Genomic DNA, 26,847 nt, shown 5'->3' with positions numbered 1-26,847 from the left:
TCCAAATCTTTAGGCTTCTCTAGGCTACTCCTATGTTTCATCAGATGTTTAAAGCCAATTTCAACCCTCTCCTAGATACTATAAATAAGGACCTGCATGGATGTGCTCCACTTCCCTTATCATTGCTTGGCAGAGACTCTATCATAAAAATGAATATCCTGCCCAGATTACTAAACCCCCTACAGATGAACCCTTCGCTTATATCAAGCAAGGTACAGAAGTTACTTAATAGTTGGTTGGAATGACTTTTTTTGGAACAAAAGAAAGCCTAGGCTAAAAATGCCAAAGTTACAGTTGTCTAGCTCAAAAGGAGGTTTAGGGTCCCCAACATGTCCCCAACATCAAATGGTATCAGCTAGCCTCTCAACTGAGATTTATAGCAGAATGAGTTAAGGACGATCCTACTTCTGTTTGGTTGGACCTGGAAATGTCACAGACCACTGGCTCCCTGTTGGGCTTTTTGTCCTCTAAGAATTTAAAGTCAGCTAGGAGTCTCTGTAACAACACTCTCATAATTTCCAATACTTTAAGGATGTGGTTTGTTACACAAGAACTTGAAGGAAGGTCTAATTTAACCTTCCTGCTGATTCCAATTCAAGGTAACCCTGGTTTCCTGCCAGGTATGATAGACAATGAGAACAGCACTCCCAGGGAATGAAAAAAATCAGTGATTTATTTTAGATATCTCTAGATTCAAGATTTCATAACTAGAAAAACTACTTTCAATATCAATGCTACAGCATCAGCCTTAGAGCAGCTACTTCTCCTAGGTCCAACTAAAAAATCCATAACTCATTCCTGTAATGTCTTAAGCCAGACTGATGTGTTGAATGTGCAGGATGTTGCACAGATATGGCAAAATGAACTTGGTGTAAACATTGATGAGGATAAATGGGATGTGATATGGGACCATGCAAAGAAGATATCAGTGTGTAACTGTGCTAGACTGTTGCAGTTTAAAATCCTGCACCATGTGCAGATCTCTCCCAACAAAAGACATAAATTGAACCCCCAGCTTACACCTTTGTGCCAAAAATGTAAAATCTCAGTAGGGACCTACATTCATTATGTCTGGTCCTGTCCTAAAATTCAAGCATATTGGATGGATATTTTGCAAGATATGGAAAAAACAGTTGGTGTGGTTTTGCATATGAACCCTCTTTCTTTGCTCCTGGGTCACCCGAGTCATGATGCAATTATTAGTGCTAGTTCTGGCAGACTGTATGATATCCTTGCATATGCTGCAAGGGAGAATATCTATATGTCATGGATAGATGACAAACCTTCCACTAAAGCAAACCGGCATAAGATAATCATGGAGTGTTCTACTCCTCAAAACTCATTAAACATACTATATATATATATATATATATATATACACATACATACATATATACACATACACATGTATATCATCATTGGCTACTGATGAAATTACAAATTAAAACCCAACTCTATGGGCAATTATCTTGCATTGTAAAGGTTTATTACGCCTTTTGGATTTTTATACTGTGTATTATTTATCCATTGAACAATTTGGCAGCACTAGAGAGCTCCATTTGTTTCCCCCTCAAAAGTCTACTGCATGTTGTTTTAAACTGCTATCACAGGCAAATTTACCATGGAGGGCTGCAAAGAGTGTGCAGAGTCAAAGCAAGGCTTGGCTACTGCTGTTCAATCAGCTACGGTATTCCACTGCTTCACTGCAGACAGTTTTTGCTGTGGTCTAGAAGATGCTGAACTTGTTCACTCACTTTGTGAACACACATTTTATTTTAATCACATTTCAATGATTTCTTCAATGCATTGCTTTTCAAGAGAGCTGTAAACGTTCTGCTGCACAATTCCCATGGATACAGTAGAGGTGTGGCATGACAAGGAAGCAACAGCTCTCACTCATATGATGAAGGACTCTGGAGAGAGTTTGGGTACACTTTTGGGGTTTTCTCCAAATGATGAGGAAAGTTAAAATGAGACAATTGTTGGTATTTATTTCATTAAAATATAGTTTAATAGGCCCATGGTGAAACTTCTCCCTCTGAGTTAAAGCACTTGTGAATAAAAGCAGATCAGTGTGTTTGTTTTTATGATGATACAAGGACACTTTGAGGCACTGTGTATATTGGACAAAAATAAACTGCAGACCACTACACTGTTACTGCAACACAAGTGCAGTCTCTCTCTCCTTCTCTGTTTCTCTGGATCTATCTCTCTCTCCCCCACATTCACCCTCTCTGACGGCAACACTCCAGATTCATTACTTGCGAGATCTCCAGACCAATCTTGCACTTTCTCACAGCCCCCATACACACACTCTCACTACACCCCCACAACCATAACACACACTCTTCCCACCTCCTCACTGTTAACATCCATGTGTCATTGGTTGTTGCTAAGTTACAGGCCCCCACCAAGTTTTTCGTGCAGCCAATAAAAGCTTGGCCTTCGCCACTGGTTTTGAAAGATACCCCATTCTGTAGGAACACTTTTTATCTCTTTTCAGTGCTTTACTTCGCCATGGTCTCTGCCTGTCCTTCATCCACTTGCTGTCATGCCTTGAATGCCTCAATTTCAGTTGTTTGCTCCCAACCTCACTTTTTTGCTTTCTTTTATTTCCTTGCATCCATTGAAGGAATAGATCATAATGACATACAATTATTGAGGAAGTGAGAGAAGGAGAGACAGAGAAAGATGAAGTGTAATTTTTTGCTCAGTTTTCATATTGTCAATGTGAAAGCAGGAATCTTACAGATTTGTTTTACCATTAATCACTACAGCATTATAGAGATTAGGCTTTGTACACTACAGACCCTCATGGGTACATATGTGCATAGACACACAAGCATGCTCACTTAAACTAATACACAAACAGCATACAATGTCTAATTCAAGTGAACTTTGTGTCTGTGTGCTTGCATGTAAGTGTGCACGGTATGTTTGCGTGTGCATAGAGCAGATGGATGATGCTGCTTTTGAGGTCGTTAATAACCCAGTGTTCTCGCTAGAGTACACTCTGCAGAAATAGATGGCACATACACACACACACACACACACACACACACACACACACACACACACTGACACACACATGCAATCCATGCAGTTATTTCCATGTGCACACAAAAATCTAGACACATAAGTAAGCACGTAGATACAGCAACAAGCAAGCACTTCGACACACATCGACACATCACATCGACAAAGACTTCTATATAGTAACAACGTGTTCTCACATCTCTACATAGATTTATGCATACACACATAACTGTATGCAAGACACACATACAAGTTATGCAGAGGTTATATGTACATGAACACAGCTGCATATGAGCATATTCAAAGAGACAAATGTGATAAAAACTCAGTTAGCACATGTGCTCAAACACATGAACGCATGTTCATGCTTTCTCTCAGATACAGTAAATTATACACACAAGACACTCTGCAGTGGCTCTGCAAGAAAGCTGACAGGGTAATCCATCTCCATTGCGAGATGCAGTGTACTCTGGGAAAGTAGGCTGGATGCAGCATAAGTGAGGGGCCAGAAATTCACACAAACAAACTCACACACATATATTACACAGGCGAATACACACACATACTGTACAGACATGGATGAATTGCTGGCACTGAGTGCAAAGATCACATCGGTGGATTATTTCTAATTATAATCTAATGAATGATGGTATACGGTACCGGGCTGATGGTAATATAGCAACAATAAATCAACTCTCATTGAACCAAAGCTACACTCCCATAATGTTTATGGCCACAACATCTAATTTATTCTGTGTTCAGTGCACATTTTAAAAGCACCTGTTTTTTATGCTCAGGTATTATTGATGCTGGTTCTAAACAGGTTCATATTGCAATAGTATTCCAAAATGCAAAAGTAATTATCGCTCACAATTTTCATCTGATTTCAGATGTCTCTAAATCTCTCATATGCCTAAAAGATTATTTGTTGAGGGACTCATTACTGTTGCTCGGTTCTTCTATTATTTTGTTCTCTGAAAACTAACAAAAACACTGATGTCATTTTATAAAAGACTTAAAATAATACTCTTAACTCTGGTACATTTTGTTTCACATCAATTCTATTAGATTACATTATAATGCATATGATGTAAAATGGTGTTGACTTCATGCCCTGCATATACAGTTTAATTGATATAGTATATATTTGATATCACTTTTATGTAACTAGAGTCATACCTCAGTGGGAGTGCGCCTTGCTGATTGTGAGATCAAAGGTTGTCAGTTGGAGTAAAATGTATCACCAGAGGACCTTACAGTGAATTAAATTCTTTTGAAATTCATGAAGATATAATATCACATAGCCAGAATTTGGGTGGAAGCAAAAAGGTTTGCCATTGTAAAGGTACCCTTCAATGGGTAATTGAGGAAGGAAATGAGAGGACATTTGCTCAGAGGTTACAGACATGCCTTTCCTTGTTAAGCCAGAGACAGAAAACTCGGGGACAGGATTTGTAGTCATCTCTGGAACTTCAGATATTTTGAAAAACGACTCCTATAATCCCATCATTCTGAGGTAGCAGAGCGTGTGGGTCAAGTCACCAGGTGACTGAGAGCATCTTCCACAGGAGTAAGTTGTTTTTGGGGAATGATTTTGCTTGGCTAGACTTTCTGAGGTGAGCTCAGTGTCTTTTGTCTGTCTTTAAAAAATCACAAATTCTACTCAATTGCCCTCCTCCCTCTCACTCCATTATCGTCTCACTCCCCCAATCATTCCTCTTCACTAACTGCTTCCTCCTTTTCTACTGACTTCTGTCTTGTCTTGTGTTCTGTGATTATTTCTCTCCCGCTGTCTTTTGCTCTGACTCTTTCTCCATCCCTCTTATAAGCTTATTTGTGTGTGTGTGTAGTGATTTGCGTTGCTAATTGCTTCAGACGGGGCTGTACTAATAATTCTCTTAGTTTTAGTTCTTATAATCTGTTTGAGTGTGTCTGACCATTGCTAAATTCTGCTTTTGTGATCTCACATTCTTTAATGTGAACACTGTAAACATTGTTGCCATCTTTAGTTGTCTGTTGTCTTGTAAATGCATTATGTATGCATTGAAATAAAGGAGCTTTAACTGGCTTTAGGGTACTTTGATCACATCTTGTTCTTTCTGACTGAAGAGCACAGGCTTAATCATAAGAGAGCCCATTCTAATTGAAAGGAGAACCAAGCTTACTGCTTCTTCAAAATAGATTAAGCATTGTAGAACTGCAGCCAGCTATATTTACAATAAACACATTAATAAAGACACCTCCTTGTTTCCATTGATTAGGTGTGAAACAGTGAAGAAAAATAGACTGTGAGAATGGAGCACAAAGGGCTGTCTTTAGTTTTCACAGGTAGGGGCGATATGACCCATGAAGGAGATTTTTTTCTCTTAGAAAATGGATGTGTGGGATGTTTTTGCAGTATGTGTTGCTAATTACTGCTTTCTTCAGAACTCTCCAGTATTACTGAAATCCTGCTGTTTTCATTTCCTCTAAGGCAATGCTACCTACAACTGTGTTTGATGTGCTTTGCATTGTTTCTCGCAACTAATGACCATTCTCTCCCAACGAGGACGCTCCAGTCTCAGTGTTTTCAACACACATAGCAATGTAGCGCCCCAGTCTTCTACAATATCTGCCCTAAACACTTTGAAAAGTATTCTGCCTGGGAGCAGCTGATTGATTCGCAAATGCAAAGCAGAGATCATACTGTCAAGCAAAACAAAGAGACTGTCATTGTGCGTTTGTGACTTACTTTGCAAAAACATAAAAACATAAACATTTGTCACTACTGGAGACATCCCCAATGTTGTTCTGGCAGCTTTTACAGTCACTTGTAGAAAATAAATATCAATGCAGAGTTCTCCAGTGTAATTACTGCAAAATGATGCTGCAAGTGTTTTGTTGGTTACCTCTGACTTTCAGACATAACTAAACATACTAAAGAATTTAATGATATGACATTTAGCTCAAAGAAATGCTATTATATCTAGGATGAAGATATGTCTCAAAATCTGTTCAAAAATATTTTCATGGTGAGTGAATGCAATGTGCTTTCCTATTTACCAGCTAAATTTGATGGTTCTGCTCTGTGTTCCTACATCCTGCAAGTTTAAGAGCTCTGTCTAGACTGACTCATCGGCCATTCTTTGTGACTGATACTTTTCTTAAATGAAATCAATAAATGCAGTATGCTAAATAGAAACTTCCCCAGATTTCAACCTCTAGAGTTACCTCCGCATATGATTGGAATGATATGGTCTGTCAGGCATCAGTATGCACACATTAATGTAATTTAGTGAACTGCAATTCTTGAAGATTCAATTGTGGAAGTGGCACAGCCTGATTACCCTCAGTCTCAGTTTTTTTCAAACAACTCTCACCCTTTTCAGCACCTATCCCTACTGATAAGGTTTTCCATGTAGCTCAATTAAACATATTACATATTTATGGGCAGTAACAAAGTGTTTCAATGACAACAATTGTAGCCCTGCTTGTGTTGGACCACCCAAGTCTAGAGTATAGTCTAGACTACAAGTCCAAGACTGAGCACAGTACAGTCAGAGACAAGATGCAGTATGAGCTTTTGAGTATGAGAGCATATAACACAGCCAGTCACTATCACAGCCAGTTTAAACAAGGAGGAGTGCCACTGGGTTGAGACAGAACTGTCAAGCTCGACCCTGCTCAAGAGATGTCTGAACAGTTTGCATTTACAGAGCATTAGATTCATTCAAATCATTGCCAACAACTATAATAGCCCAGTATGACTAGTAACAAGGGAAGACAGCTTGGATCTGTTTTCTTCACTGTTATTAACTTCCCATAGCTGAATAAGCACGACAGTGAGTAATGGTGGGTGACTGATCACTATCATCCTCAATGAATTACACATAAAAAACCCTATATGTCCATAACTGAATGGCCTAAAAAACACACACAATCTGGATGAGTGGGAGAACCAACTGATTTGTTTATAACTGTTTAAAATAGCATAGTTATTATACCATAGACTCATATTGTACACAAGCAGGCCGGATGAGTGGGTTAACCAAGTGAATGATGTGTGCATTTAAAATCACCATTTGTTCCAATGTCTGCAACATAAACACATTAAAGATACATTACAAAAAAGCCATAATGAGTGAGACTGGGTGAGGGATAGTTGATGGGAGAGAAAAATATGACGCAAGCATAGAGAGTGTGAGAAAAGAGAAAGATTGAGTAAGGGGGACCGGTAAGATAGATGATCATAAGAAGAGAGCAAGCGAGTTAAAATGAAAGCAAGAATTGGGGTATGTGATTAGGAAGAATTACATCCTCTGTTGGAAACATGCTGTGGAAATAAAGGTTTTAGGGGAAAGGAAGAAGAGCCTAGAGGCAGGTAGGAAAATGGAGACAATGGAAAACTGTAAAGGGATGTGTGATAGACATGGAGAAGCAAAATGGCTTGAGTTGAAAGCAAATGCATTAGTTACAGAGAAGGATGGACAGCTATAGCAAATGACAGAAGGAGGAGGGCAGAGGTGGAGCATCATATAATATATATATGAGAAGTCTAGTCTAGAAATTGCTAGTAAATTATATTACATAGTTTGTATTTACTTGGGTTAAAAATAGGAATATGAAGGCTTGAGGGTGATTGAGAAAACAACAGGTGAATAGTATGGTGTATGAAGGGAATGAGATGGCGACGCGAGGCAGTGGGAATAATCAAATGTAATGGATAGGAATATATTGAATGACAGAAAAAACTGTTGAGAGGGAGTAAAATGGAAAGACAGATAGAGGAACTGAAGTACATGTGTGCATGTGAGTTATAGCTAATCATTGTTTCTGCTCAGTGTTTTACACAGTGGGAGGATGGAGAACATGAAATATCAAATTACAGCATATCTATTTTTAGCAGACTCATGAGATTGCATCAACTTCCATTTGTTTGTTTGTATATATTTGGCAGATATGCCTCACTGGATAATACACTGGGAAATCTAAGATAAAGAGAGGAAATTGTGTAGCAATACTGGGTGTTTTGATCTTGTGGTTCTGTATTACATTGTCATCCCTTGATAAAAATGTTCTGTTTAGAGTTTTAGGAGTATCAAGGGAGGTGCAGAATGGAGAACTAGTACACAGGCTTCCCACTGCATAGAAGTTCAATGCTATTGATTAGCCTCGTAGTCAAACTGGGCAGGCTAATATACTGCTGCCCGCTTCTACACACACGTAACACACCATGAGTTTTGAGTTGTGTCTGTAGCACACATGCACACATCTTCTAAAGTGGAAATTGTCCCACAGTTAGCTGCCTGGTCAAAGCTACAGCCACTAGAATCCTTTGGCAACCCTTTGAGTGCATTATTTTTTAAAGCAGAAGTCAGAGAGACAACTCAACCTGCAAAGAGGTCAACTGTTCATTTTGCTAATTGCATAATGGAAGTGAAATAAATGAATGTAGCAGAGGCAAATAATTAATCCTAATGTTTAACACGTGTTCAACAAAAGCCAGGTTCAATTAGTGTAAGCACACAGTGGAGCAGGGTTTTTGAGTTTCACACACATGAAAATCCTCTTCACGGTTGGTGCGAACACTCAGCCATTAACATTGTGTAATATAAGATGGCCAGAGACTATTCATTATAAATCTTGACGTCTGTAGAGTGTGCTATGTACTTGACTGCAATGCAAGATGATGGTCTATGGAAATGGTGTAGCCATAATGCAGAAAATCCTTACATCAAAAATGCAGATTACCATTGCATTGCCAGTGATACTACCCACTACACTTCTAAGCTCACTGTGGTGAAGAAAAATCCCCACTGTGCCTCAGGAAACTGTTACAGTAGCTCGCATGATGATAGAGCTCATTGTGATTGTGTGACTTTGTCCAGTTCTTGAACGTTGCCATGATTTACTTCTCACTCCTCTCTCAGCTCTGTACTGACATCATTGTAAAGTGAAAAAAAAACAGTTATATTAAAGGGAGTATTGTGCAATTTGGATGCAGAATTAAATGTTCAAGTCAAATGTATAAACCCTGGAGGCAGACATCATATTATGTGTTTATAAAACATTCTACCGGTGGTATTCATCTCTTTTGTTGTTAGTCTGGCAGTCTGCCTGAGGTCCTTAGTGTATGTTCCCTTGGAATAAGTCACATCCCCTGAAGGTATGCATAGGATATGGGCAGTAACCACATACTGTAGTTGTTTGTTGCACTTTTAAAAAGTTATCAGACAGGAAAACAGAGAAGTACAAGGCCATACACAGTCTCTCACATTACATGTCGCTTTTTCTTTGCTGTAACTTGATATATTATGCAGTAGTAGACATCTAAAATTGCCGGCTGGTCTATGACAGGACTCAGACAGATCCACTGTGGGTCCTTTCTCTGTACTTGGTTGGTATATCAACCCCCCTCCCCCCACCACCTGCCCCACCCCGATGACGTGAATGCAGTGCAACCTCATTAACGCCACAAAGCACCACATGTGGAAACCAGTTTCAATGCTCTATCTATCTTTTTTATGGTTTTACTGTTGTTTGTAAGCCCATTGTCTTAGATCAGCTTGTATTACAATTTTAATGTCCTTATATCCAATATGTGCAGTCCTTGGCCACCTCAGCTACACAGCTATGTTTAAAAAGTTAATTGTGCTACAGTTTACAGGCTAGCTAATTCAAGCTACCAAAGACAGATTTCATGCCTGTTTCCTGAACAAAGCAATTTAGCGCTTGTCACATTTAATAGGAGCTTGATGTGGCTTGTAGCTTCTTGATCTTTGATTGTGACATCTTTGCATAAGTAATACAAATGCCTACTGAAGACAAGACAAAATACAAAAAGTCTACAGAGGGCTTTGCATATCTGTAAATGCTTATATGTTTAAACAGTTCATCCTCAGTGATTCACCCTGGTTTGCCACTTGTCTTGAATGAAGCCAGCTTTAAATCCAGTTTCCTTTATTGTTCATTTCTTTGTGTCTTCCAGTTGCCTTGTTCCCAGTGGAGGATAATGGAACGGCTGTGGTTCTCTTTGCTGTTGCTGGCAGCAGCATGCAGGGGACAGCCGTGTCCGAAACGCTGTATGTGCCAGAGCCTTTCTCCTTCGCTCGCTATCCTCTGCTCAAAGACAGGTTTGCTGTTTGTTCCTGCTGCCATCGACCGACGCACCGTGGAGTTACGACTTCAAGAGAACTTCATCACAGGTAGCATACCGGCTAGTTCATGCTTTTATTCCATTTAACCATCAATCAAGGAATGAGGGCAGGGTATCAAGATATTTTGCGTGGCCCAGTTTGTTCATACCTCCTTGTCAACCATCCATAAAAAAAATCCTCAAGGGGAAAAAGACTAGGTGCTTTAATGCTGTGGTAGAGGTGTTTCTGATAAAATACTAGCAGCAATAGCAATGCATTACCAGATTAAATAAACCATATACTACACAATATACCATATGGTACATATGTTTGTACCATGCTATTGCAATTTGCCCAGCATATTTCACTTACCCCCTTCTATCAGTATCTGTCAGTTGATGGGTATGCTTGGATTGGTTGTTTACATGGAAGCAAACTCAATGGTTGTCACTGAGCAATTAACACTGAATACATATGTTAGCTCATGTCACCATTTTGATGGTCTCCACACAACAGTAGGTAATATTTCTCATGAGCATGGGTTTTTCTTTTCAACTTTCTACTCTTTTGTTTTGTGTTTCACTCTAGAAAATCTCATTCATGATTCATCTCCTTATTATATCAAAGACTTCTCTTTGATACTTTGATACATACTTATTTTTAAGAACTGAAGTGTTGCTTTATCCTTTTATTTTAATCTGAATTCCTATTAGCTTGCACTAAGGCAGCCACCTAATTTTCCCAGGCTTGACTTAAAAGAAATTCTTTTCCATAGTCCACCAAAACAAAAGACACACAAGCTAAAAAAAGACCACTTTCACAGGATCCCAAAACATAATTTGATGCACCATTAATAATATCACATAGCTGTAGTCATTTAAGTCACTTTGTTCACATCCAAATCAATTTCAGTTTAGCACTATTCTGTGCAAAACTAATCCGGTATCCCTCATTTTGAGGGATACCAGATTAATTTTACAGGAATTAATAAAAGCACACTCAGTATCATAGCCTGTAGCCTGCCAAGGCTCATCCAGCATGAACTTGCCAGATTAAATTTATATCATCATAGTTTGGATCTGACAGCAGTGTGTGCTCTGCAAGAAAACATGTAAAAGCAGACACAGTAAATTTATCTTAACACTTACTTGCCACGTTGTTGTTTATTTTATACCTCTTCCGTGGGTGGCTGTGGCTCAGGAGGTAGAGTGGGTCATCCACTAATCGGAAGATCGGCGGTTTGATTCCCAGCTCCTCCAGTCTGCATGTCGAAGTATCTTTGGGCAAGATACTGACAAATTGCTCCTTATGGCTGTGCCATCAGTGTATGAATGTGTATAGTACGTATAAGTACAGTCCATTTAACATTCTCTCTTTCCAGCTCAGAGAGATTTTTTTTAAAAAGCTTAACATCACAAATGTGAGTCATTCACTTTGGTGAAAGCATGAGAGTTCCTGAACTCTTTCCTGTGGTTAGCCGGACATTTGTGCATTTAAACCCTTTTAGTGTATGTGCACCTACTGACTTCTATACTTCCCATAATACTGTACTTATGTAGACTATATGGCCACTTAGGACCTGTATCTAAGGCTAATACTGTATTTATTTGTGTTTATTTGTCCTGCTCACTGCCAGCTGTCCGAAGGAAAGACTTTGCCAACATGACCAGCCTCCTACATCTGACATTGTCCAGAAACACCATCAGTCAGATCCTCCCCACAGCTTTCAGTGACCTACGGCGACTGAGAGCTCTCCACCTAGACTCCAATAGATTAACTGTGATCAAGGTAAGATTGATAGATGGGTGGCTGCATGGATAATGGATATACAAACAATTGAACAACAAAGCTACAATGGCATAATGTAATTGTGATACATCACTTTTTTGCCAACCAGGATGACCATTTCAAAGGCCTTACCAACCTTCGCCACCTAATTCTGGCCAACAACCAGCTCCACTCCATATCTCCCCATGCCTTTGATGACTTCCTGTCTACGCTGGAGGATCTGGACCTCAGTTACAACAACCTTGCCCAGGTGCCCTGGGACACAATTGGACGCCTTACCAATGTCAATACCCTAAATATGGATCACAACCTCATAGAAAATGTTCCCCAAGGAGTATTCACCAACCTACACAAACTGGCCAGGTAAAGGAATCTTAATAATGAAAAAATAATTCAAAAACATCCTTACTTTCCTAGGTAATAAACTCATAAACTCAACTGATGCTGTCCTGGGATGGACTGGATAAATTACTGTTGATCTAATGATTATTTTCCCGTCTCTCCTATTGTCCATCCCCACCCTTATCCTTACACTGCCATCTTTTCACAGGCTAGACATGACATCCAACAAGCTGAAGAAAATTCCCCCAGACCCACTGTTCCTGAGAATCCCAGTTTATGCAAAGTCCAAAGGCAGCCCCCTCTCCTCCCTGGTGTTGAGTTTTGGTGGCAACCCCCTTCACTGTAACTGTGAACTTCTGTGGTTGAGGAGACTGACCAGAGAAGACGACCTGGAGACATGCGCCTCTCCCCCTGACCTTAGTGCCAAGTATTTCTGGACAATACCTGAAGAGGTGACAAACTAATAGTAATGTAAATAATATCTTACAGAAAACTATATGGGAAATGTAGTGTTTAAATCTGTTTTCCCCTTTAGGAGTTTATTTGTGACCCACCAGTGCTGACCCGTAAGTCACCTCATACAGTTGCTATGGAGGGCCAGCCCGCCAGCCTGAAGTGCAAAGCAAATGGCGACCCAGAGCCTGAAGTTCACTGGATCAGTCCCGAAGGGCGACTTATATCTAATGGCTCCAGGTACTGACATTAGCTTCAAATAGTCCTATAGTCCTACTTGATCTACATACTACTTTTTTCCACAGGCCTATAGATCGCACAGTTTATCAAAATTAGAGGCAAGGTGTTCATTTAGAGAATAAGTCTTGCCCACTGAGAGCACCATTCAATGTTAAATGATGTCAGAAACTTGGCAGCCTAGTTTGCAGGTGAAAGAGAGGGGTTGTTTAAATATTCTTCCTTATACTTCTTGAGCTCAGTACCAATGGGATTAGAAGGTTGTTGTTGAGGTCAGAATTTGAATTTCTCCACCCCATACACATCTCAGTTACTGAAGGTTACGGGAGGTTTTCCCTCTGATGATATTTGGAGATATAATGTTACATCTGTGTAGTTATGTTCTATGTTCTTAAGAAAAGGCTAGTTGATAAATTAATAGCATTGTTGCAATTTCGCCATCTACCATTTGGGGTCAATACATTTTATGCCAATTAATCCCACAACTAGTCACCAATATAACCTCTTAGCTTGGCAGTCATTGCATTGATTCTGCTGGTGGAGAATGTTGGCATCAGCATTGTGTGCAACACACAAGTGCAACAAATGGCAACAAATGATAAAGCCTGTTGACCTTTTTCACAGCAGACATTTTTCCACAGCACAGATGGGGCTGATGACATTAACAGTGGCTCAGTTCCATTCAAGTGTCCAAGGAAGCCGTACTGGTGAACCATCATGTACCGTACCAGGGTCATGAATTTGGAAAGACCAAATGGGACTTAGCCATTGTTAATGTTATTCATTGCACCTGTGCTTTTGCTGTTTTGACATGTCAAAAAGTCTGCTGTAAAAAAATGGTCTATTGGATCCTGCCCACCATTTTGAGCCGTCTAACTCAACGTCAAATAATACGACAAGGCTGCGGTGAATACAATATGCGTTAATGACAATAATATGTTTGGTAAAAATATGTATAATTCTCAGTATGTGAAATGGTTTTTTGCCACAGTGTGCAAGTAATTCTACCTAGCCAGTAATAGTCTAACCACAATAACAGGTTTACTTGTCTGTGTTGTGTGAGAGTTAAGAATTAAGTTATCTTATAGACTGAATGTATTTGTTATTGTTAAATATGTTGCTACAGACACATTTCAGTCAGTTTATTAAATCTATATCATTCATGCGAATTACCATTTCTTTCAGAACTTTGGTTTTCCCTAATGGAAGCCTGGAGATCAATGTCACATCCCTAAAGGATTCAGGAAACTTCACCTGCATTGCCTCCAACGCTGCAGGTGAATCCACAGGAAGGGTGGAGTTAGTTGTCACGGCGATGCCCCATCTGGCAAACAGCACAAGCCGCAGTCGAGACCCATCCTCTGAACTTGCACCTTCTGACATCCTGACCTCTTCTAAGGTTGCGCTCCCCAACAACGAGACAAGAGGGGCAGATCGGAGGGTTTCGTTGGTGGAACTGACAGGAAACTCTGCCCTCATTAGATGGAGCAGTCAGACTCCAATATCTGGAGTCAGGATGTTCCAGGTCCAATACAACAGCTCTGGGGATGACACACTGGTGTACAGGTCTGTCTACATTTCAGTTTACACACCTCTGTCTGTCTGCATGTGCTGCCTTTTAAGCATATTTGCCTTCGTGTGCCTGAATGTGTTTGCAAGTGAGAACGTGTGTGTGAGTGTGTGTTTGACTGTGTGTGTGCACCCGTTTGTATGTTAATCAGCAGCCATCAGCCGCTGCGATGAGGATGAAAGCAGATGATAGATGATACAAGTGGAGATTAGCCAGTCATCCAGTCGTAAATGTCTAATCAACTGAAATGATAAAGACATCTGTAGTGGAACAGAGCCATTGTGGGGTTCACTGAATGCGAGGAAGCCAACGCCAAACGCAAGGAGTGAGATTGTTGAACAAGTTTTAATGCTTTTCTGTCAAGTTGCTTCATTATTGCATTGCTTTACTGATGCTGTTGCTGTATGGTTTCCTTGTTGGTATTTAGATTCTGGCTCTATTGACATCAGGGCATTTGCTGGCCATTTGGGTGCCCTAAGTGTGATTGCTTTGCTTTGGGGGAAAATTAGGTTGTAGTTTGCTAGAGTAGCAAAGAGGCGTTGTTTGTGTTTTAACAATGTTTCACTTGTGAGTTATTGGTCTGATAAGTTTGAATCTGTAAATATACAACCTTGCAACCTTTAATGTAGAAAGTTTTAATGTACTATAGAAGGAGGGAACATCTAATTTAACAGATCCCTGGAACAAACACTCAAGTTTTCTGATTTGAAGCTCAAAAGGTTTTGTACACAAACCTTCTTTCTTTTGTTTTTAATAACGTTTGTGTCCGCACATTCCCTATGCTGTCACCCCAAGTCTACTAAAAACAGGAATGAACGCACATAGAATTTAAATGGATAGAAAGAGCAGTTCAAGGTATTATGGTAATTCTTCGTGATTGCAGTGAAAGAATTCTGATAATGTTCTCACTGAATTGATTTCAAGCACAGGATTTGAATAGGTAGAAAGGTCATTTTGTTGTGGATCATGTTAATCTCTTTCAGCATATTTAAGTGTGTAGGTTACCATAGAACTTTACGGAAGCTGTCATTTACAGTAAAGGCATATCATAGTTTTGTTGGCATATGCATGAGACTCGAAGTAACAGAGAGTAGCAGTGTTACTGAGCATATCTGCCGATATCGTCACGTAACAATACTCTCTGCCAAAACACCAAAAGTTGCATTTGGACCAATTCAACACCCCTGCTGCTTGTGTGACAAAGAAAGTGTTAGTTAGACAGTATGTATACAGTATGCACTATATGACAGGAGTAAACAGGGAATGTATGCTTGTGCATTTGCTTCAGTGTGATTGCCGATTGCCTTGCTGTTTCATCACCTATCAGGAAGGTATATTTAATAGAATGAATGCATATTCTATCTATTTTATTTGACTTAAAATAAGAACAGGAGATGCACTTGATCTTTTGGTCCTTGACTATTTAAAATCCCAATTGGATGTTTAATTTGAACCTTTATTGATATGAATATTTTAAGCCAAGTTTATATGGATATTATTTAGATATAATTATATGTCATTTATACTTTAAATACAACTGCTGCTGTTGTTAAACCTTTGATTTTGATTAGTGTGTCTTCCGCTTGTATGGAAAACACACAGTAGGATTAGGGTTTCTCTTAGATGCGGGATATTTATGTACATGTCAATGGGGAACATTTCTCTCTGCAGTCCTTCTCACCTACTCTACTGCCCCTCCTTATTACCTTTACAGCTTACAGCCTAATTGGAGTTATGAGAGAAAAAAACATGGTTTAACTACCATTGAGCACTTCTATGTGTTGCAGTTAAGTTGCATTCTAAATCTTTGTGCTCTTGAGGAATCTTCCACATTTTCTTTCTACCAAAGCCAAACCCAGCATGATTGCCTAAATCTCTCAGAAAGCCCGGGAAAGCCCTGTTTATTTTCAGTTCTGAGGAGTTTTCATATGTTGGTGAGTTGTCATGGCAACAGGTTGGCAAAATCTCTCAGATCCTGTTATGAGTGACAAGTGGCTTTAATACTGTCACAGATGAGCGTGGAGTATTTATTTATTTATTTCATATTTTCAGAGGTGCAAATTAATCCGCCAAATATATCACTTTTGTCTTCTGTGATTACAAAAATGTATTCACTGCCCTGCAGAATTCTCTAATAACCATCTTGGCCTTTTTATTCTTGATCAACAGCAGAAATTTTCTCTATTGGAAAAATAATTCTCAAAAGAGAGAATGTAACAGAACATGTTAAAATCATCCATGTTGACAGGCGAATCAGACAGTTCCTCTTAACGCATACAAGGTTGACACTTGTGAGATACGGAAATTGGGGTCTCTACTGAAGACTGATTATGTTGTTATTTCTAAGGTAGAGAGGACACCTGTTTATTCAGACAGTTCAACTAACTATAGGTGATGAGCAGCTCTTTACAATTCTAGGCATGGCAACCGTTCTCCTGCATAGCAACCGTCCATCTGTACCTGCCTGTTCAAGGTTGGATGCAGTTAGTGGGCACAGTGGCCCTGCAGGTACATTACTGGTCAATTGTAGCTTCTGTGGGTAGCTCTGAATATAACTTTGAGCCTCAATTTATCAAACTTGCTGTCTAGACATTTGCAATACTGTTTAAACTCCATATCTCAGACTTTGCATGCATTGTAACGCAATGGTACAGAACATTCTCAAACAATATACTTACAAAAGAATAAGCCAAAGCAAACCAACAGCCAGCATTCATTACAAACACACACATATATAGACAACTACAGGTGCAACACACAAATCCACAACACACACAGACACATAAGGAGACTTTATCAGTGGTTTTGTTCATACGCAAGCTTGCGTAGGCCAGCTACTCAAGTAACCTTATTCTTAATATATTTGAATATTGTAACATGGTTTGAAAGACCTGGCTTAGAAACCTGGTCAAATCTTATATACCTATACATGTGCAGCTTATTCTATAAAAATAACAACAACAACAATAAAATAAAATAAAAATTACCTTAACTGAAGACGGTAAACCTAGCCACTGCCAAACAAGAGAGGAAGAAATTAGAGACATGATACATTGTAATGTCGTACATATACAGCACTGCCATGAAAATAATGCCATGAATAGTATTTATTTATCAATTAAGTTCATATAAATTGGAGTAAACAGAGAAAACCTAAATCAAATCAATTTTTGGTATGACCATGCTTTGCCTTTAAAACAAAGTTCTTCTTAGTGCACTTGTGCACAGCTCTTCAAGGTACTTTGCAGGTATGTGGTTCCAAGTATCTTGGAGAAGTTGCCACAGTTCATCTGTGGATTTTGGCATCTCAGTTGTGTCTGTCTCTTTATGTCATCCCAGAAAGACTCCATGATGTTGAGATCAGGGCTCCGTGGGGGTCAAACCATCTGTTGCAGGATCCCTTGTTCTTCTTGTCAATCAAAATAGTTATTTTTGACTCTGGTTGTATGTTTGGGGTCATTGTCATGCTTCAGAATAAATTTTGGGCCAATCATAGGCCTCCCTGATGGTACTGCATTATGGATAAGAAGCTTAACATCTAAAACGTCTAAAATTTTTGCATAGCACTGTATATACTGTATATATATTTGTAATGTGAGGCTGAAACTATATTCGAGTGTGACCTACATTGTTGCTCTAAGTTGCCTTGTTGAGTTTCTGTTGTACAATCAGGGCCCTATTTTCCTGAAATAGGGTGCAGGCGCAGATTGAAGTCTTAATTCCTGGCACATGGCGCATGTGGGTGTGACCAACACATTTTTGCAATTTTCCTGACCATCAGCATTGGCACAAATGGGCACCGCCAGGCGCAATGTGGAGGAGAGACTGAATACATTATTAGTGGGAGGAATACAGAATCAGCAGGTAGAGTCAGGGCGAGCTGCAGTAATGACCGATCCCCTCGCTCCTCTCATCCCCTTTAAATCTAGCCACAGGTGAAACAGGGGAGAGAGACTGGGCAAGAGAGAGGAAAGAGTTCATCTCCGTGAAGCACCTGAAACTACAGAATACAAATTCAGGATACCCCAAACATTGATCTACATCTATTCAAATATGCTGACAATGGTAGAATTAAGATAAAGCTGATGTGTTCTCACATGAGCTGCCGCTTATTTTGTTCAAACAATTAATATAAGATAATTAATAAATAATAATAATACAAACTCTGCAGTTCTACTCCTCCTTTGCATATTTGAAAGTCATCTTATATGCTTTTAAGTATATACAATATCCTTAAATAAAGAAATACAAAATCAGGTTTGGAAATTTGACAAAAAAGCACACAAGTTCTATCACTGTTTCATCAAAATAGGCCTACTCTGTTTAGGAAGGAGCGTGTACTGCACAGGACCTCTAGGTATTTTATACACTGGATATATGGATACATGTCCATGCACAGAACACATTACCGCAAATATTTTGAGACTTGGCTGCAAGTGGCAAAACTGAAAACTCATTGTAATAATCCTTGTGACATAACAGATTTTTTTTTTAAATTGTCCAAACTCAATTTGAACTTTTATTTAATAAAAATGTCTAGACAGATTTGATGGAGCTCAGGACGCATCCCGAGGACAACTGAGTGACTCCAAATTATTTTATTGTTAAACTAGGAATGTGTGAGTAGCAGCTTTCCAGTTTGATGTTTAGAAAATACAGAACATTAATTATATAAGATCCTGAACAATCCTGTCGCCACGTGGGAAGATTTAAATAATTAAGTTTCTTCTGCTGTGCCATCAGTGCGTAAAATGATGCACACTCCACTCTCTCTTAAATCAGAGACTGGATGAAACACACATATCATTCCTGCTGCTGTGTGACGACTACAGCTGTTTAATAAATATGGAAAAGATCCGACATTCTACAAGTTGTTGTGGGAAAATCACTCATCCAACAGAGCATATTTCTGAGCTCTGGTCATTGGATTATGCTCATGTGGATGCGATATTATTGGTTAGAATCTAAAAATTGTGTTTTGATTCACATGTCAATTTTCAGAAATTGAAAAAACGTATAGCAAACTGAGAGTTGCAAAACATAAATGAAAGGTGTTTTGAGACGTCTATGTGCTTGCGCATCAGCCAACTGAAGCCACAAAAATTGCCTCAGTCTCAGCTGCGCCTCTCCTCCTCTTATGGCAGCCCAAGTGCACTTGTTTGTTGCCAGGAAATTACCATACATGCACAGACGCAAAAAAATAGACATGCGCCTGAGGAAAATTGCATAAATAGTGCGTGTTACCCCTATGCCCTAGTGCCTTACGCCTGCAGGAAAATAGGGTCCTCAGTGTTATACACCCAAACTCATTGTGTGTATCCCTGAGGTCTAACAAACGTGTTGAATGCATTTTCTTGCTCATCAAATATTAAGCTGATTTTTCTCTGTAAACCGCATTGTTTACGTCCATGTTTACTTGCTACCAATCTTCTTTTTCCATGCATTTTTTGGTGCATTAGCCCTCTGCATTGCTTAGTGTGAAACCATTAATAGGAATGTAGACCGAATGCATGTACACATGCATTTGTATCCTCATGTGTGTGCATGAGAACAAGCAAAAAAGGGGACACACTAAAAACACTGACCCATAGTACTGCTAGTAAAAAAAAAAAAAAAAGAAAAAAAAAACTCTGAAAGGAACCTTTAATGTTAATCTTAAATGGCTTTTGTCAACATGTTACTGTCGAATCCATCATAGTACATATTGAGAAAATAAAATAAATTGGTTAATAGGAAGGGAGATAGGTATATTTGAATTTTATAATCAAGAATGCACATTTACATTTACAGTCTTTTATTCATGAGAAGTACTATTTGCACCATGACAACACTCAGCATTTTGGTTCATTATTGCTGTGTACCATTTGAAAGAAAAATATTAATGGCTTCAAAAAATATGTTGCATAAGCATTATTTGTGATAATCTAACTTCTTTATATAAGATGATGATCATGTCTGAATTGTGACTCTGATACCGTACATGGAACCACATGGCATTGTGAGATTAACATCCATTAGAAGGCATCATCATTGCACCGGCTCTGTTCTGAGTTTTTTTTTTATTTAAAAACTGTGTGTCTGTGTGCATGTGTTCCTCCCTTCTGTCTTTCTTTGGTCAATATCCATTAGGAGGGGTGAGGCACAGTGCCATGAAGAGAGAAGGGGGTGGGGGGTGGGGGGGTACAAAGTGCTGAGGAGCAGAGAAGACAGGAAATAGGGAAAGAGAAACAACATATTGGTGCCACAAGGAGAGGACATTTGAGCTTAACAATTTTATGTAGGTCTGTGTTATGGTTCTGGTTATTTCAGTGTTTAAGCCGATCCATCTCAGAGTCTTAGAATCTTAATTTAATCAATGCTACTGATGGATAATGTATTAAAAAATCTGTTTCTTCCCTTTTTGTAATCAGAAAGAGGAAAGGTTGCATTGGGACATATATTGCTGCTGAGATCTAATGAAAACTTCTAGGTTAGAGTGATTGCTGTTGTTCCAGTGGATGATAACTGAACAACAGATGTGGGACTGAGAAGGTTTTTGCTTGTTACTACTGCAATATGTTTTCTCAGGTACTTAAGACCTGCATGCTGAAGCCGCACTGTGACAAGTGGATTTATTTGATTAACTGTATCCAGCAGTTTTAATGCAGATAAGTATAATTTGACTGTAAGAGTGGTGTAGTAATTCTAATATAATACAATTTTTTTTTCTCAATTCAGGCGCATAAGATACATTCTAAATTTACTAAATAATAATTGCCATAATTCTTGATTTTTTTATTCCACTGAGTAAATTAGTCCAGCCAGAGAACCTAGATCACAGCATCTTGTGATCTATACGCTAGCCTTGGTGTCCATTTTATCCAACTGTTATTTAAGCAGGCAGCTCAATTTAGAACCATTTCCACTTTAGAAAGACCACCAGTAGTCTGGAGATTTTCCAAGGAGTTCAGAGCATAAAGAGAGCTCTCTGACAGTCTCAAAACCCCCTGACTACTTATGATCAATGCCATTACAGCACCAAGTATGTGTGAGTGTGTGTGCATGTGCATTTGTGTATATGTACATGAAAACCATTGGTTGGTGGCGTATTAGTTAACCCTGTGTCTGATACATGCTCTTCAGAACCCCCTGACTTATATAATCAATGCCTATTCAAGAGTGTGTGTATGTGTGTGTGCATGTGAACATGTATGTAATGAGTGTTTATATGTGCACATTTGACCAGCTGGTAGCTGTGTATCAGCTGTACCAATGTCAGTCTCAGTGCCATCAATGGCATTAAACCTCTGCAGGAAGCTTCAGTAAGTGTATGTAAGTGTCTATGTCACTGTGTGTGTGTGTTATTTAAAGTGAGATTACAAAAGCATGTAGTGAATTTCATGTCTCTTCTGTACCTCACACAAATACCTTGTATCTCATGGTCTTAATTTTACTCGTATACTGTTATAAAACTCTGTTTTAAAGATGCAATAGCAGTAACTTTAAACAAAACTGAAATTTCTTTTAAATGCAGTTCTTTGTTTATTATTGATTCATGTGTATCACTGTATTTTGGTGTGTTTTTTAGTGACACCATGTGCCCTTAACCATAAAGTATGTGCGTATTCCATATTTGGTCATACATCCACAGCTTTGTATAATGTCCTTTTTAAGAAAACTTACCTATATATATAAAGAAATGTCCTCTCCAACGTATTGTTTCTGTTTCTTCTCAATGCCAAATTGTAATGCTGATGTTTCACCGTTTCAACCAAGATTTCATCACTTCTACTGGCTGGCGGGGAGTCCCAAGCCTACCTTGATGTCGCATATGAGTCATGAGGTCACATGACAATCATGTAGGAGTGATTAGTCACACAAATTAAGGTGTAAATTGGTTTGAAACCGTTGAAAGGATTTAAGCTCTGAAAGTGTGTCCTCCCCCCAGGGTTGGGACTGGAAGTGTGTTTGAGAAACGCAGAGGCAGTTATGTGAGCAGCACACAGGTGATGTCATTATCCCCCTCTACTTTTCAGTGATAGTTTCCCAACTTTCCTCTTCTGTATGGTCTTTTATGTATATTCTAGGACTCAGTAGAACTGATAAAGCCTCTTGGATAAGTAGCAAAACATTTTCAATTCTACAACAACAGTGCTGCTGTGACTTCACATTTTACTACCTGGATGAAGGAGATAAAACTACACTCAAAAATCCTTTTTCATCACCCTGAGTCACATTTTCTGCATTTATTAGTTCCCTTTTTTTACTCTCTGTTCTCTTGTATTTTCCCTACATTGTGTTTTTCTCTTGTGTGTGATTATTGGTGTATTTTGGTGTTTTTAACTATGTGTTACTGTTTGTTTAATGTATTTGTTTCTTTATGTGTGGACTTTCTCATGAGAGACGGTGCCTTTTTACTCTAACTGTTCTGATAGCTTCATAGAAGGAACACAATAATTACGATGGAATTTATTTTCTTTTCCCTTAAAGCTACAGCACACACTACTTGTGCTAGGGACAGCTGCAGAACTGAGAGTTAAGAGTGACTGAGAAATAGAAAGACCACTTTGTTTCATTAATTGTTTACCTTCAGAGTGACTGTTCCATGTGACCCCGACAGAGAGAGGCCATTTCACAAGTAGTGTTTGATATGTTATACACGGTAGATTGCGGTCATCATGTTTAACCTTATGTAGTTTCAAGAGTATATTTCTGTGTGTGTCTGTATGGGTGTGCATGTTGATTTGTGCTGCCGGTTGAGCTTTTGGAATAAGCGACAAAGCACTGATCTGTGATCGGTCAGAGGTCAAGCAGAATCAATAGCTTGGATTCCACCGCAGGGATAGCACATCATCCAGCACATTATCCAGCACATTATCCAGCCAAATAAGCCTGGCTTTAGCTTGGCTGGCTCTCTACTGCTGAACAGGGAGTCAGATCCAGAGCTGTATTAGCCTAAAAGTGCTCTTGTCATTTTATTATGATTTACTGTAGTTCCAATCAGAAAGATCTGGGGTGATGCATCATCGGGTGTTCACATTCGGCTGTTATATTATCTTATTTTCCTCCTATTTTTCCAAAACGTCTGCATTACATTTTTTCCTCTCTGCCTATCGATGACATTTATTCCGCCCGTGTCTGGAAATGACAGCTCCTTTTCTTACGGAGTGTGAATCTCTGATGTGTCGTACATATTGCAGGGGACAGAATGAAATGAGCGCTGTATGTAAGAACAAGTATTTAATAGTATCAATCTTTGTCACCATCTTTGTCTTGCGATTGCCATAAGTAACGCCTGTAACCGTGGTGATACAGACCAAAGATGGGAGCATGTTTTTAGCTCACATCATCAACTCAAAAAACAAGAGGTAATTTACAACTAATAGTTGTAAAGTCCTGTTGGCAAAACCTTGCATGTATTATAGTGATCAATAATCTACAGCTCTGTTTCTTGCTTTTATTAATAATTAACTTATAATTCACCATTCCATTGAACTATATTTAGCGCGAATGCTGTGTAGCCTGCAACCTCTAAGAGCTGTATGTGACTTAGAGGCATCCAAAATATGCAGAATTGCAATCATAATGCAGACCATCTAATGGATGCGGTCTCACTCAACATACTGAAGTGTGAGCAGAATCTGACTTGGCAATGTTGAGATCTGCTAATCAGAGCATTGCAGTGAAAACCTTAACTGTATTGCAACTGTAGCAGGTATTTGCTGCGCTGCTCACATTTACAGTAATATTCTGTCAACAAATACAGTATGTATTGTAAACATAGCCTGGAACCAAGAGCTGATCCCTCGCTTCGAAAAACATCTTCTTAAGTCTTTTTATTTTTACTTTGAGCCTTCAAGACTTAGTTTTCTTGGATTAAATCTGCCAGTGGTGTGACTGTTCTAGTTTACACTGGTTCAGGGTTGTAATTGACATGTGTATCATTCATTGTAACAAGAAAGAAGAAGGCAGAGCAGTGTATCAATAACTTAAATCTATATAAGTATTAAAATAATTTGTATTTGTATTGAAATAGGTTAAACTATTTTTAATCATATATGCAAATATGTTTGTTTGACTTAAAAAAAAAAAAAAAGCATTCTAAATTACTTTATCATACAGAGCTTTTTGCAGTGTGATGTGCCAGCCATCAGATGTATATGCCTCCTCCATAAAGCACACACTTTAATTGTGGTGTGGGAGCATGACTGCCTTTGAAGGTGTGTTTACAGTACATTAACCTTCTGCCATCAATGTAAAGCACCATCATAACACACAAGCACACATGCACACACACACACACACAGACGCTTCCTGTAAATAGATATCTCTTCAAATTCTACTTTAACTCTCGCACCTTCGATTTTTCTCAACATTCACACCACTTTGTCTGTCTAGATTGCATATAAGTGAGCACATTGTTGAGTGTGTGTGGGATAAGATTTTTAAGTATGTTTTTCTTTTTTTTTTTTTTGTTTGTGTGTGTGTATGTGTCCAGATGTAATCGGCTCACAATTTTCTCACTATGCAGGGGCAGAAGGAGGTCGCACAAAAACACATATACACCCACAAAAAATGCACACACACACACACATTGCAGACACTAACCCAGACATGAGCCCAACTGCCTGTGACCCATCCCTCTCTCTCTTTACCTTTTCTTGCTTTGTCCATGGTTTGTGGTTCTTTGGATAATGGATTCACAGACACAGACATAAAATGTGCCCAGACCAGCAGACTCAGGATATCATGACTGGAAACATGCATTAATAACATTTAGATCAGTGGCAGACTATATGACTGCTCTTCAGCAATTCTTTACTTAAGGTGCTTTGTGCGATGCTTCGCACATTATGCGGCATGTAAATGCACTCTTTGTACCTCACCTTTACAATGATGATGGTAAGCTTTGACACTTATGTGTCATTATTTGTCTCAATCATCAGACTTGCTATAGCTCTGATAGGTGGGGATATTTTTCCCCCACAGCTAGGGGGAAATGGGTTAAAGGATAAGTATTGTTTCTATTTAATCCTCTAGGACACCTTCCATTCTCTGCTGAAAGAACATAACAGGCATTTCACATGCAGTATGTAAAATACTGAAACCCATTAGAGTTCTTGGTATGATTTTAATAGTGAATTGTCAAGCATCATTGAACTGAAATATGAATGAAGTGAAGTCATGGAACAAGTAGTGTTTCTGTGTGTGATAGCACGTGTGTGTGTGTGAGAGTGTGTGTATGTCTGTGTTGGTGAGTGGGTGGGGGTGGGTGTTGGGGGTGGCATTGGAGCAGGTGGTGGGAGCATCTGGAGCAAAGCTGGGTGGGCTGAGGTGTGCCTGCATGTGGGCGACTGTGTATCAAGTGGGATGGGGAAAAGAGAGAGACAGAGAGAGAATGCGCGTGTGTGTGTGTGTGTGTGTGTGTGTGTGTGTGTGTGTGTGAGCAGGTGGGTGCATGTAGCTGACATATATTTTTTGACGTGTATATGAAGCACAAACAAGCTTGTTGATGTGTGATGTGCATCTGTCCCTTTTTAGAATGTTTAACAAGCATATGTACAGAGGGTTGCAGTTGATGGCCCCAAATAAAAGCTGAGATTTTGTTAAAAAATAAAAAAAAATAAAACAGGCTGTTACAAAGTGGTCCATATGTTAACTCTATTATGTTATAGAAGTAAAGTTTACAGCTTCACAAGTCAGTAAACTGGTTTTTACAAAAATATGCTGTTATGCATGCAATCAGAATTCTATGGTAATCACTGTTTAGGTCAGACAAAGCAATTGTGATATGTGTGTATCAGGCGTGTTACTGTGTGGGTGTATATAATATTGTTAAACCAAATAACTTCTAAAACCACATATTTGTTCCCCATACTGTGGAAACAGATGAGTAAGGAACAGGCAAATAACAGGGAGTTCCCTTTGTCTTATCTTTGACTCAATTTGGCTTATTTTTAGTTTCAATGAAGCAAGCTTGTTACCTGGTAACATACAGTACTTAGTCTCCTTTTTTCAGGAAAAATAAATAAATATCTTTAATAATATTGCAGTAAAATCTTTAACATATGTGTCCTTGTTTTATGTATGCTGATACCATAGTGTTTTTTGACATGAAAATAACACCTTCCCCACTCTATGAATCAATGAAGAATGAATTCTTTACATTTGATGCAGCAATTTATCACAGAAACAAAACAGCTAAAGTACTAATATATATCAGCAGGCAGGTTGGAACCCTAGTCACTGTATTTTTATATGTGCAAGTGAGAAATAGACAGAGGAGACAAAGAAATAAAGAGATTTCATTCTTTTCTATGTTTTATT

General features: G+C 38.9%; 1 protein-coding gene across 2 annotated transcripts in view; it reads left to right on the top strand.

Annotated features, from left to right (window-relative positions):
* The first annotated feature begins 9,963 nt into the window (after window positions 1–9,963).
* Window positions 9,964–26,847, top strand: part of zgc:172282 (leucine-rich repeat and fibronectin type III domain-containing protein 1-like protein) — an 81,249-nt gene continuing 64,365 nt past the window's right edge. For both annotated transcript variants that reach the window (XM_042414439.1, XM_042414438.1), the window contains exons 1-6: window positions 9,964–10,220; window positions 11,788–11,939; window positions 12,049–12,302; window positions 12,490–12,733; window positions 12,817–12,974; window positions 14,157–14,537. In XM_042414439.1, the coding sequence (XP_042270373.1) occupies window positions 10,028–10,220; window positions 11,788–11,939; window positions 12,049–12,302; window positions 12,490–12,733; window positions 12,817–12,974; window positions 14,157–14,537 (1,382 nt within the window). In that variant the 5' untranslated portion in view covers window positions 9,964–10,027. The remainder of the gene's footprint in view (window positions 10,221–11,787; window positions 11,940–12,048; window positions 12,303–12,489; window positions 12,734–12,816; window positions 12,975–14,156; window positions 14,538–26,847) is intronic.

Source organism: Thunnus maccoyii, chromosome 6 (genome assembly GCF_910596095.1).
Source record: "Thunnus maccoyii chromosome 6, fThuMac1.1, whole genome shotgun sequence".
Classification (NCBI taxonomy): Eukaryota; Metazoa; Chordata; class Actinopteri; order Scombriformes; family Scombridae; genus Thunnus; species Thunnus maccoyii.
This window is presented reverse-complemented; position numbering and strand designations above follow the sequence as displayed.